We start from the raw sequence: 13,979 nt of genomic DNA on the forward strand, positions 1-13,979 counted from the left end.
GAAAGGTAACCACACTATGTATGTCCCTGGTGCGTGCAGTGTAGTGCTCGCTGGGTGGGGGGAATGGGGAGTGGGGAAACACAAGTGAAGCACAGACCTCCTGAGGGAATTCTTTATACCCTGCTTTCAACCCCCATAGAAATGGATTTGTTGTTTGGTGTGTGTGGTATACAGGTGCTGTATTGCTGCTATGGGTAATTACCCCCCACCTGGAGCTTGACCTGCTCTCCACACAAACACCACAGTATCTCCACAGAGCGCTTTGAGTCTCCCAGAGAATCAATAATCCCCACACATCACCAGACAGCTACTGAGGTTACCATCACAGAGTATCCGACTGACACTGCGGGCAAAACCTGCATTTGCTGCGTCTCTCCACGCAGCCGACCGGGCTGTTTCCGCAGATGCTCCAAGGACAATGCGACCCGTCTTTACTGCTACCAGGATAATCCTTAGTTTGGTGATGTTCCCCAAAATGCTACAGTAGTGCTGCTGATGGTGCGACTGCTCTGCAGCTCCCATGTCCCGCGTCCCCCACCACAGCCGTCCGTCAGATTGCACAGCCTTGGCACCAAAGTTTCAAACTTTCAAACGCGTTTTGTCTTTTGAATCCGGAAACACACCGCTTCTCTCTCTGATTGAAATTACAAGTGTCTGTCTTTAACCCTACGCCTTTCTCCCGCCAGGGCTTCGTCAGGGGTTGCATCATTGTGTTTTAGTTTGTCCTCTTTATAGGACCCTTGCTTGCATTAGACGCTCACATTTCAATTAGCTTAATGTTGTTGAAAAACTTGATTGATAGACGCAAGATACACACATTTTATAGCTCACTAAAAATTCATTGATACAGCAATACAGCATAATAGGTTATAGACTGCAGGAATACAATCTCGGTTTATTGTCTCACTCTGTGCAGCGCAGTACATGGCAGGGTTCTGCCCAATGCAGCAACTGTCAGCTACTCACTGAAGGATGGTCCCTGGATCCTTCACTACAGGCCAAGGGCACCCACAGCAGACCCAGCTCTTCCCTGCCCCTCTAGCAGGGGCAGAGGTATGGGATACACTCACTCTCCCCCGAGTGGAAGAGGACCAGAGAAGGCCCAATAATCAGGCTCTTGGCTGCATGACTTTCCTCTCTCAAGTAGGTAGAGGCACTGCCCTTAAATACAGCTAGGAGGAGGGCACCAGGTCTGTCCCATGATTGGACATGCTCAGCCTGATGTCAGCGCCTCCCCACAGTCACTCAAGTCCAGCACCAAGGCGGTGGAAAACCCCATGTTGACTACTGGCAGCCTGATTCTAGCAGGGCTTACTGCCAGTAATAGAGCAGGTTAGTAGCCATAGATGGCATGGCTACACTTATGAGAGGGAAACACATATATACATTAAGTAAATATTGTCACATTGGATGTGCATTGGGGCTTCTTTGTTTACTATTACATTTATTAAACATTAGGGACAAATCTCTTTGGACTGAAATTTCGGAACGATTTATCCAATGTTTATGATGTAAAGAAAAGGTATACAGAAGGAAAGGTATACAGGGATATACCTAATAAAGTAAACATGGGAAGGATGTTGATCCAGGGAGTAATCTGATTGCCAATATTAGGAGCCAGGAAGGAATTTATTGAGCAAGTCACTTTATCTCTCTGTGCACTAAAATCATAGATTGTAAGCTCTACGGGAGTGTCACCGTGTCTGTATAAATCCTATGTGATGTGTGCTGCATGCTATACTGTGCAGTATACTGTGCCGCGCTTGGAGTCCCATTGGGAGAAAAGCTATATGAAATAAAGTTTATTATTATTATTAAAAATGTAATTATAACCAGGCTCTGCAAAGCAGAGAGGTAGCTACAAAAAGAATGTAGACACGCACTGTGTGTAACTGGATAAAGTTTTAATCATCAAAGTTTTGATGTGCCAATGGGTCAATATTACCTTGCTTCCACTGCATGGTTTCCACCTGAAAAACATTCTTTTGTCCTAACCAATGTCACAGGGTGCGGGGAGAGCTAAGGGAAGGGCGGAACACTTCATAATAAAACGGTTGATTCACCGGCAGTTAGAACATTCCATTTATGACATCATCTCTCTTTTGCATTACCATTAGATGTCTTGATGTTTGAGACTGAGGATCTGGTGCTGCGGAAGAACGAGAAGAATTTTGTACTGTGTCTGCTGGAGGTGGCTCGTAGAGCTTCTCGCTTCGGCATGAGCGCTCCCATGCTGATACAGATGGAGGAGCAGATAGAGGAGGAGATCCGTGAGGAACTGGACCTGCCCCCAGAGGAAATCCCGCTTCCTAAACCCCAGAGAAAAGTATGCGACTTCAAGAACCTCGACCAAATGGTAAGTCATCATTATACATTAAGCTGCGGATACTTGATTAAATGTATTTATAATTGTATTTAGATACCGCCACAATGTACACAATGCTTTACAAAATTAGAATACGGGGTTAAAAAAATACAACCGATAGGGATAAGCGCGACAGGTAAAGTACAACATAAGGTAAAGGGAGACCCTGCCCGAAGAATTTATCATCTGAGTCATGGGGTGCGCAAACTGGGGGGTGAAGCGTACAGAGCTTTTCAGCGCGAGGCCTCAGTAACACACTTACATTAATTCAGCCGGCTTCCGGTGATGCTTCGCCATGGCAACGCGGCTTCAAATGCCGCCGCGGGGTCACGTGACGTCGCTGCATCATTTGATGCCGGATTAAAGGTAAGTGAGGGGGAGAGCTGTCGGGGGGCGCAGCGCAGAAAGTTTGCACACCCTTGATCTAAGTAGTATGTTGGGAGGCTTACGGACACATTAGGAATGAGCGTGCATTATTAAAACTGGAGTCAGGGAGGTCAAGGGCATTTGGAGTCCGTAGTAGAGACATAGATGATGTAATGAGTTTCTTTTAGGTGAATTTCCAGCTGAAAGCTAAGGCTCTTGACGAACATTGAGTGGAAGAATATTCAATACGTAAGGGGTGATTAGTGAGAATCTCACCGAGGTCTGTAGAAGTAAAAGGTACGAAGAAAAAGGTTGAGCGTAAGAGGCAAGTAGGGATGTAACAAGGGATCCGAGTTGAGATATATGGACGTGTACAGGAGTGTAGAGCCTCAACTTCAAGTGTGTTCGTGTGTGTGTGTGTGTGAGTGCGGTGACACTGTAAAGCCATTCTGCTTCCTTGCGCAGACATCTTTTGTCAGCTTGCAGACTTTGAGCCCTACTGGGTTAAGTGAGGGTTTTATATTTACCCCATTTATTGATTGACCACTTAATGACACAATCGAGAGGGTGACATTTGAATATCCAGTGAAATATATTCAACAAAGATCATTCTCAAGATATATATGTGAGTAAGATTAAATACAAACAACACAGACCAACAATTTGCTGCAGTGACTTTTTTTGAGTAATCTCTGCTTTATTAAAAGTATAATTACTTGACAACCACTCTATTCATTGATCCACTATTTCAAAACGCCCTTTGAAGAATATTTCTAATGGTGGTGACTAGTGATGTACAATATGGGGTAATACATTAATTACACTAAGTAACCAGCTATACAACCAATGAATCATATAAGGATTTCCTCTGCAAAGGAGTTTCAGGTGTATATAAAATCCAGAAGATAGACAATTCCAGTTGATTTCTGTGTGATCCAAAGTTATGGATATAAATAAATGTCTGTGCCAGCCATTTGCTATACTTGGAAGTCAATTTCTTACTTGATCCTCAAACAGTTATACTGTACATTTTGTTTAAAACAAAATAAGATATTTTCTTGAAATTGAGTGTATTCATTTGATTAAGGACTTATGTCTGCTCGCTATGTTACCCACGCCATCAACATTTCAATAGATTAATCTACTCGCTCATTATGCAGCATACTGTATCCAACACTATCATGGCGGCCAGTACACATTGCGCAACTATGGGTGATTGCTGTGGCAACATGAAGCTATGTAAGGAAGGGAGTGGATATATTGTGACATTTTCCCCTGACAAAGCTCCGTAATTGAGTGAAATGCGAGTTGGGCATGTGGTATGACATCACACTAGTGACGTACAGGCAGAGCGAGGTGTTGGATTCAGATTAGTGGAATATTGTAGCCTCAGCCAGATTGAATTTAACAACATTTTTGATTGTACAGTCCAAGACAGTAACAGAAGGGTGGATAGTACTGTATACTAAGCACTACTCAGTATGCCTACTAATAAGGCCATATTTTACAAGGGCAGTCAGCTGTAATAGTCTTCTGACTTGTTTAGCGGTGGGGGCTATTTTTTTTAGAGCTTTGGCTGACCACCCAGGTATACACTTTGCTTTGAGCTTCTGATGCTGAACTAGATCTCACTTGTAATCATCTTAACACAGGCAGATCCAGATATATGGCTCAGTAAAACTTGCAAAAACCCATCTTCACTCAGACTGTTCCAGACATATTGCCAAGTGTAAAACTCGTACAGCCTCTAGTCAAGGTTATTATCGTTGTGACAAAAAAAATGTATGAGTCTCAATATTGCTACCTAATAGAGGAGGGATCTAATAAATATCTGTCACAGTTACAGTACAGCAGGGCCCCGGGTATACGGCGGGTTCCGTTACAGAGGCCCGCCGTATAGTGAAAATCGCCGGAAAGCGGATCCGGCGATTTTCAGTGCTGCGCATGCGCAAACCGGCATTTTCGCCGTTCTGCGCATGTGCGACCTGCGGTCTGCGCATGCGCGATTTCAAATTCAACATGGCGGCCCCCTTCTCGGTGCCGCCGTATCAGCGGATCGCCGAAAAGCAGAGTGCCGAGAAGCTGGGCCCTGCTGTACTAACTGTGTTTGTTACAATTAATCAAACTACTTACAGCAGCATATTGTCTCTGGGATCCTTAATCTGGATCTCTATAACAGCTGTTGTACACTACTTACTGTACATCCCCTCCTACCTCACTTTAACTAGTTACACTATTCTTATATGTAACTACGGAAGAATGGTTTGGGAGGAGCTCTGTCATAGCCAGGTTAACTTTGAGGCGACGAAGGGCCTTCCAAGCTGAGATTGCTGATATGCAGTCTGTAATTTTGGACTGCAAGTATAAGGTCAGGTGTAGACAGGACCGGCTTGATGGCGGTGTCACTGCACCGAGCTCCGCGGTTACAGAGGCCCTGTGCTCACAGCAATTAAACTGATTGCCGGGGGAGAGAGCGAGGCCCCTGCAACTCTCCTACCTTCTCGATGTCTTCCTGCAGTGTCCTTCATCATGGTGTCGTGACGTCAAATGGCGTCACGTTGCCATGACAATGGCCCTGTTGCGTTGCATTGCCATGACAACGTGATGCCGCATGACATCACGATATCATGCGACGTTCTGTAGTTATGGTAACACGACACCATTTTACGGTGCGGCGCTATGATGAGGGACATTGAAGGAAGATATTGGGAAGGAGAAGGTAAGAGCCCCGCGCAGCAATTCCTTGAACCGAGCTCCGCGATATTACCAGCCGGCCCTGTAAGAATAGTTGTGTATCATCCGCCTAGATATGAATCCTAAGGAGTCAATAAAGTCACCCAGCGAGAGCGTCTATAGAGAATAGGAGACTTAAAACTGAGCCTTGTAATTTGGTACTCTCTCAAAATGGTTTCTTAGAGACTCCTGCTCAAAGTTTCAAAAGATACAGTATGGCAGCCGTGGCTGATTTCTGATCACGCAGGATCACTCACCCATGGATCAGTCCAATATCCTCCAATGAGACTCTGTGTCCTCCAGGTTACCCGATGGGACAGTCAACCCCCCTCCCCCCCCCAAAAAAATAAATCGAGACAAAATAGGGTAAGAACAGATTTGATCTAAAATTTTATTGTTGTCTTTTCCAGTGACCATGTATAATGTATTTTTTTATATGCGAAGAATGCACGTCAGGAATGTTGCACCATTCCTTACCCCCCTCCCCCACCCACTCCCCCTCCCTTTTTATTTCTGTACCTTCTCCCCTCTCCCCCCCCCCCCCCACAACTGTTGGAAAAACCTAATAAAAATGTAAGTGAAAAAAAAACAAAAAAAAACTGAGCCTTGAGGTCAATCTACAGAGCGTTCCACAGAGTTAGGGGAAAAGTTGGCAAATGAGACACTGTAGGAGTGGTGACAGAGGTAGGAGGAGAACCAGAAGAGGGCAGTGTCATGTGATAAGTTGTAATTCTAACATACTAGAATGACCCACTCTGTAAGTAACCACCAGTGAACTCATTTCACCTTCATAAGTGCCTCTACCACACTTTGCTTGTCTCAGAGTTGGCTGATAGTTGTTATGGATACAGTGAAGCTGTCAACATAACTCTAAAACATTTTACTCACATGCAATTTGTAAGGGAGTTTCATTCCTTAAATAAAACAGATATTAACTTCCACTTTGTACAAAGTGAGAACGTTATTTATCTTAGAAGTACGCTCCTTTAGGTATGAAATTACATGGGAGCTTGACCGACATTATTTTGTAATGGAAAACAATGGTTGTCAGTAAATATGGTGTCATGGCAACTTTATGCCTGACATTCTGTAATGCGGATTTCAGAGCAGTAGGACACTACAGGACTTGTCTCTTATCAAGTCTCCACTGCCAGTTGAAGTATGGATAACACCTTGGGGAGAAAGATCCATTTCTTGACATTAAAAAAATTAACTTAGCTGTGTATTAGAAATATCTATAGCAGTGGTTTTCAACCTTTTTTTGATTAAGGAACTGCAGAACTTGATTGTGAAATTCTGGGGAACCCCAACCTCGCCCCCATCTCTTCCACCCCCCTTCAACCCAATATCTCACCCCCACCCGTCGCCCCGTCTCTTGTGTCTCTCCTGCCTCACACACTCTCCCTTATGCGCACTCTCCTCTCTGATATACACAGACTCCCCCTCTCTCTTCTCTACACAAACACACTCTCCCTCACACTTGCACTTACACACAGACACACACACAAACACACACACTTACTTTAAGGGAGCTGCAGGCTCTAAGCAATGCGCTCTTACCTGATCCTCTCCCTCCTGTCAGCTGGAAGTTAACGCGGCTTCCGACGCCGACAGGAGCAGGGAGAGAAAGGATAGTAGTGGCCGGGCCGCTGCTGCTGAGCTCGGGAGCCGCTGGGTCACTGCGATGTGGGGGTGCCGCCGTGCGCCGGGCCTGGGGCAGCTATGAGAGTTGTCCCAGCTCTCCCTCCCTGGCGGCTGCGGAACCCCTGAGGAGTGCTCGCGGAACCCCCAGTTGAAAATCCCTGATTTATAGTAAGGCATGAGTGCATGTAAGCTCTACAACGTCTTTTAAAGCACGTTTTATATCATATTAGAAGGTTTAAGTAAAATACCAACAATTTGCAATCTGTGCCATTGAGGTCTGTTCATTTCTGTACAGTTTACCATGTAGAAAAGCAAAGCACTGTATAGTGTAATATCGTGAAGTGCCTTCTCCTTCTACCTTCACTCCCCGTTTTACTCTTGTTCCCATCTCTTGTACGTCATTCCCACCAATTTCCTCTTCTGCTTACTTTGATTATCTGCCCTTTCATGAGCCGAGTTAAACCCTCTTGGGGGCTGCATCCTGGCCACACGCCACCAATGAGATAATCCTCATCTATGCAATACAATGGGAAGCATAATAGGCCTCTCAAGACAACTACATTATGCAACTACAAGGATAAAACCCAGCCTGTAGCTATATACTTTACTGCATCTTCTAGCAGTGAGCTAAAGCTGTGATTTGCAGAATAACATAGGTTAGTAGCGCTTTGATCTTCTGCAGTGCACAAGAGATGTTACAGGTGGCGCAGAGGAACTTGTTGACGGAAACAATGCCATATTAGCCAAGTTAGAATAGATAAGTGCTAGATTTATTGTGTAGGGCAAAACACAAGAAGGCTATCCAGGAAGTAAAGTGGAGGGGGATCTTTGACCCCTACTGTAGATTCCAAATCCACCAACACCAGCATGTGTATGTATATTTCCCCAATCCCCTCTTGGTTTCATCCTTTTTAGAAGGAAAATACATGTTCTGTAGATGTAGTACAATTTCACAGAAAAGCTGTTTTAGCATCAAATTGGCTTAAAACAAGTATTTTCAATGTTTCACGGCACCTTGGATCACCTTGGATCACCAAGCGATACTATAGTTTTGGCTACTGGGAGTGAAATTGTGAGATACTATGACACTTGCCTTAGGTGTGGAGTCCATGCTCTTGTTTAACCCATTTATGGAGAGAATGTGATGCTTCTCCTCTGACCATGGAAACTTCGTGACAATGCAGCTCCATTGCTGTGGTGCAGGATTCTCCCTAATCACACTCTTCTTCTATTTAGATGACACCTCAAGAACTTTTGCTTTTTGATAAAGAACACCAGACAACCCATGGTACATAATACTAATAGATAAGGATAATTTTAGGAAGATTCAGAAGATAGCTACTGCATATTCCTAATATTATAGTAATAACCTGTTTTTTATGACATAATTTCTAGTCTTGTACCGGGTAATGTTTTATATAAAAAAAAACGGGTAACGGGTACTCGGCCAAAATCAATAGGTCTACCCGGCCGGGTACCCGGCCAAAATCAATAGTTCTACCCGGCCGGGTACCCGGTTACCACTTACCTGCAGGGTGGAGGAAGTCCGCGGAGACATCTATGAAGAGCAGCAGAGGTCCTGTGGCGGTGGCAGCATCAGAAGTGTGTCTGCAGCCGGCGTGGGAGCTGCAGGAATCTATTTCACAGCACAGCAACAGGTAAGCAGTGTGAGCGGAACAGGAGCAGGAGCGTTCCTATTGGACAGATAGCTGTCACATGGTTCCCCGGTTCACACTGCTTACCTGCTGCTGTGCTATGCAATGGATTCCTGCAGCTCCCACGCCGGCTGCAGACACTTCTGATGCTGCCACAGGTAAGTGATTATTTTCAGCTATCCTGACATTACTCGGCGCCGGGCCCACTTCTCAGTTGCCGGGTCCGGGTAATGTCCGGGTATTTGAAAATGTGCCTGGTACCGGGTTATTCCGGGTACTCGGTACATCACTAATGATTTCTTAGAAGAAATTGAAAATATGAACAATATATACTTTGCTTTCCTGTATCTTTGTCAAGACCTATTTTGGAAGTATTACAATCTGAACCATTACACCACAAATGCTGCGTACATCATGTATTCCATTGTTTCCAGTATATGGGGAAGATTCTGATATAACAACACACATGATAATGCACATGTTCTTGGTTGTACAGGTGCAGTACTTGGTGAGCAGATGCACTTGTCCAGTGCAATTCTCTATGTTCAAAGTCTCTGAAGGAAAATACAGAGTGGGAGAATCAAACACCCTCATATTCGTTAGGGTGAGTACCCTATCTTGTTTATTTGACAGTGCCAATTTGTACTTGTATATGTATTTGGGAACATTACCACCTCGTAACATATATGGAAGCTGCAGCCATCACCATATCTTACATTTGTTTAATAAATCAAGATATACTTAATTAACTTTTCCATTTTTCATCTGAATCGAATATATCGACTTTGTACAATCCTCCTGTACATTCCTAGGCTGGAAAAATATGTTTTTAATGTTATGTGTATTACTGTATTGTTTCTCACCATGTGTTGTCTTTCTTGCAGATTCTCAGGAACCACGTGATGGTCAGAGTAGGGGGAGGCTGGGACACCCTGGAGCATTATCTGGACAAGCATGATCCCTGTCGCTGCACATCCCTTTGTATGTAACCCTCAAACTCATGTCTGTGTGTGATACCATTTCAGGTTAAGGAGGACTCCCATCATGTAATGATGATACCTGCTAAGACAGGACCATTTATATTATAGTATATTCTGTAGACATTCTTAAAAATGAGATCTCCATCACAGTGTAATTGCCTTTCGTGGCATTTTGAAAAAATGCTGCTTATTTAAAGGTTGAGTAGGAAAAAATGTACCCCCCACCTGAAAACAGACATGGTGTGTTTTATAATAGTTTCTATGGGGGTGTTATTGGGGTGTGACTTACACATACTGCTTAAAAATAAATATCTTTATTTATTATAATATTTGTTAGAGTATGACCTACCCTTTTGATTGCCTTGCCAAGGTGCATAAACTCATCAAGATATAGTCAAAATTTGTATCTAAACATCACCTCTTTGGAATTAGGAAAAGGGAACGGGTTAATAATGTTGTATTGCAGGCTTTATGCAGCATCTTGAGTAGAATGAAGAGATAAGAAATTGTTAGTTATATTTATATTGCAGGTTTTTATGCAGCATTAAGGGTATTAAAGTTTTAGAGGTATGTGCATGTGTATTTTTTACTATTGTATTGTATGACCCATCCCAATAGATTTGCCAGATTGAGTGAAGATATTGGGAGTGTCATGGGCAGGAATGGAAAGGCTGGGGGAGACTGATTCCACTAGCAGCCAGAGGAATAGTTCCTCCAGCACAGAGGGGACTCGGGATACTCAGAGACCAAGAAAAATTGTGGTGGTAGGGGACTCCATTATTAGGGCGATAGATAGGGCATGAAAAAATAAGTTGCATTGTGCTCTAAACAAAAATTCTCAGCAAACATAGGTGGTGTCTATAAGTATATAGCGGATTACCCCTCCAGAGAAAGCAAAAATAAGGCTGGAATATAAGGTAGCACCCATGTACCTGTTAGATGAGTAACAGGAAAATAAAGCCCCACATGCAATGAAGTAAGGACAGTATACACCTGCCGGTGTCCAGCGTTAGTACAGCATCATGGTATAAACATGGGGCTACAAACAAATTCCTTGCAGCCACTTAGGAAAAGGAGAGTGAAAAAAGGCTCAGTATAGAGTTTTACTCACGCAATTGTAGAGCCTGGTGTGTCACAACTCCTGGGGTGTACCGTGCCTCCGTTGTGATGGATGAACAGGAACAAGGAGAGAAGAAAAAACGAAGCACTGGTTCCACTAAGACAAAAGTTAACACAGAGGTGCGTTCCCACAATAAAAATGTAATGTATCAAACGTACAAAAAACAGAACACCTACGCGATTCGGGCTTATGGCCCTTTCCCATAAGCCCGAAACGCGTAGGTGTTCTGTTTTTTGTACGTTTGATCCATTAAATTTTTATTGTGGGAACGCACCTCTGTGTTAACTTTTGTCTTAGTGGAACCAGTGCTTCGTTTTTTCTTCTCTCCTTGTTCCCGATAGATAGGGCAATCTGATGCCATGACTGCATGAAACAAACAGTTTGTTGTCTCCCGGGAGCTCGAGTTCGGCATATTGCAGATTGGGTAGACAGATTGTTGGGAGGGGCTGGGACTGATCCGGTGGTTTTGCTACACATTTGGCACCAATAACAAGTTAAAGAATGATGGAGGGTGCTAAAAAAAATATTTCAGAGATCTAGTCCGAAAGCTTAAGGCAAAGACCTCCAAAGTAGTATTTTCTGAACTACTACCAGTGCCAGGTGCTACCCCGTGGAGACAGTTGGAGATTAAGGAGGTTAATGCATGGCTAAGAAAGTGGTGTAGGAAAGAGGGTTTTTTTTTTTATAGAGCACTGGGACTCCTTTTCTGAGAGGTGCAATCTTTATGGTAGGGATGGATTGTACCTCAATGAAGAGGGATCTTCTGTGCTAGGGGGGAGAATGTTAAAATGGTTGGAGGAGATTTTAAACTAGGATGGAGGGGGGAAGGACAAGGAACAGATAAACTAAATAGAATAGATGGGGATAGGGAAATAGCAGGGGTCATGGAGGTAAAATGGGGGCAAGTTGGGAGACACCCATTTTAAATACAGGTAATATTAGAAAACTTCTAAAGACTAAATCCAATTGGCGTAGAAAGGCAGGAGCAGATTAGATAACAGTACAGGCTGAAAATAAACTGAAATGCATGCTTGCTAATGCAAGAAGCCTGATAGATAAAATGGATGAGCTTAAATTAATAGCTACAAGGGAGCAGTATGATATCATAGGCATTTCTGAATCATGGTGGGATGAAACTCACGACTGCCAGTTAATTTAGAAGGTTATTCCCTTTTTTTGGAAGGATCGAGCAAATAGAAGAGGAGGTGGAGTATGTTTATATGTTAAACCGGATCTAAACCCCATAATAAGGGAAGATGTTTATGAAGGGAATGATGAAAATGTAGAGGCCTTGTGGATAGAAATTAGCAGTGGAGGTAAAACTACAACGAAAATGTTTGTGGGGATATGCTATAAACCACCATACTGTATATCTGTGAGATTGAGGAAGCCAAAATACTTTTTCAAATGGAGGTCATAGACTGGGGCAATGAGATTATCATTAAAAAGAAAGGAAACAGGTTTTTGGAGGTGTTTAAAGACAATTACATTGCCCAAATTATTGAGGTACCAACCAGGAGAGGGGAGAGGGGCAATACTGGATTTGGTAATATCGAACAATGTAGAAGTAATACCCAAATTTTCCCGGACATGAATATTTAACATTGATCATAACATTAGTGGATGGGGTTAACCCCCGTAGCTAGTGCTCCGGAGCTGTCGGCACGTGGATAAAATAAATCTTCTTATATAAATGATCCCGGTCAGGCTGTTGGTCAAAGAGTCTCTGTGAAGCATTTTCATAAAGTTCCACACCAGGAACGAAATGCGTCAGAGTTGGTTTGTCATGTGTACTTACACTTTTGTCTCCAACTGCAATCCAGGGGGAGCATAAAGGGAAATAGAACAAAAAACAAAAAACAATCTAAGTGCAGACAGTTTTAAAAGGTGTATAAATTTGTGTTCTGTCTTGGCTCCTATGTGTTGCCTACTTACAAGATGTAAGTCAAAAACGAGCGGTTTTGACACACAATGGTCTCTGCTAGGAGGATTTCTTTAACCAGGTAGTGGGATCTCCAACTCTCAGCTCAGCAGCAGTGTATATGTAAAAGAAATGATACCATAGTGCAGACCAGTAACAATAAAAAACTCGACTTTATAAGGTAAAAATAAACACTTACAATAAAAACAAGTGGTTAAGGCATGTATCACATTGATAGTGATTGAGGAGAGAAAATGGTTAGCTCCAGGCTCACCCGCCTCCTCCGGTGTGACTGCGTGTGGACCACCGCTCTCTGTGACCTTTCACCTCCACTGGTGCTCGCTGTCTCGCCGGTCTAGTCCCCTCGTAGATCCCCTCTTGTGTGGGCTATTCAGCTCCCTTTGCTGGGTATATACAGGAGTATACAGGTGCTGCAGAGGACTTGGACTCCAGCTCTCTCACCGGTCGATGGTCCCGCCTTGCTTGCTCCGATGCGTCACTTCCGCTTAGTCCCGATGCGTCACTTCCGGTCGCGGCTGTGTGAGTGTCAGCTCCCAGATCTCTCCTCTCTCCTCTCAGGGCGGCTACCACTCGTAGGTGTGTGGCTTCCTCAGGAGTACTTACACTTTTGTACATTAAACTCTCCGTTTTTTCATTGATTGCACTTGGTTTTTCTAATTACTACTGGTGAGCAGTGTACTGCCTTTGCTACTATTTTTTCTATTTAGTGATCTTAACATGGTCTCATTTGAAATAAATGATCAAAAACCATATTACTTGGGTTCAACAAATTCAACGAGATTTTAATAAACTGAGAATTAATCTACAGTACAAGTAATACATTGGGATTATGTTTTTGAGGAACGTCTTGCAAGAAATGGAGACCGCTGGGATTTTGACGGAGTCTCTGAGCCCTTACGCCTCTCCCATAGTGGTGGTGAGGAAAAAGAACGTATCCGTACGACTCTGTGTCGACTATCAAACCCTGAACAACCGTACGATACGGGACCAGTACAACCTTCCTCGCATTGAAGAGATCCTGAATGCTCTGAACGGAAGCCAATGGTTCAGCGTGCTCGATCTATGATCTGGGTACTATCAGGTACCCATGAATGCAGAGGATCAGGAGAAAACAGCCTTCGTCTGCCCACTGGGGTTCTACCAATTTACACGTATGCCCCAAGGTATATGTGGG

At 43.7% G+C, this 13,979-nt stretch overlaps 1 protein-coding gene across 2 annotated transcripts in view; it reads left to right on the forward strand.

Annotated features, from left to right (window-relative positions):
* GAS2L2 (growth arrest specific 2 like 2) overlaps positions 1–13,979 on the forward strand; it is a 63,269-nt gene that overhangs the window by 14,583 nt on the left and 34,707 nt on the right. For both annotated transcript variants that reach the window (XM_075589868.1, XM_075589867.1), the window contains exons 3-5: positions 2,118–2,356; positions 9,260–9,367; positions 9,648–9,744. In XM_075589868.1, coding sequence (XP_075445983.1) covers positions 2,118–2,356; positions 9,260–9,367; positions 9,648–9,744 — 444 coding nt within the window. The remainder of the gene's footprint in view (positions 1–2,117; positions 2,357–9,259; positions 9,368–9,647; positions 9,745–13,979) is intronic.

This window comes from Ascaphus truei, chromosome 3 (assembly GCF_040206685.1).
Source record: "Ascaphus truei isolate aAscTru1 chromosome 3, aAscTru1.hap1, whole genome shotgun sequence".
Taxonomy (NCBI): domain Eukaryota; kingdom Metazoa; phylum Chordata; class Amphibia; order Anura; family Ascaphidae; genus Ascaphus; species Ascaphus truei.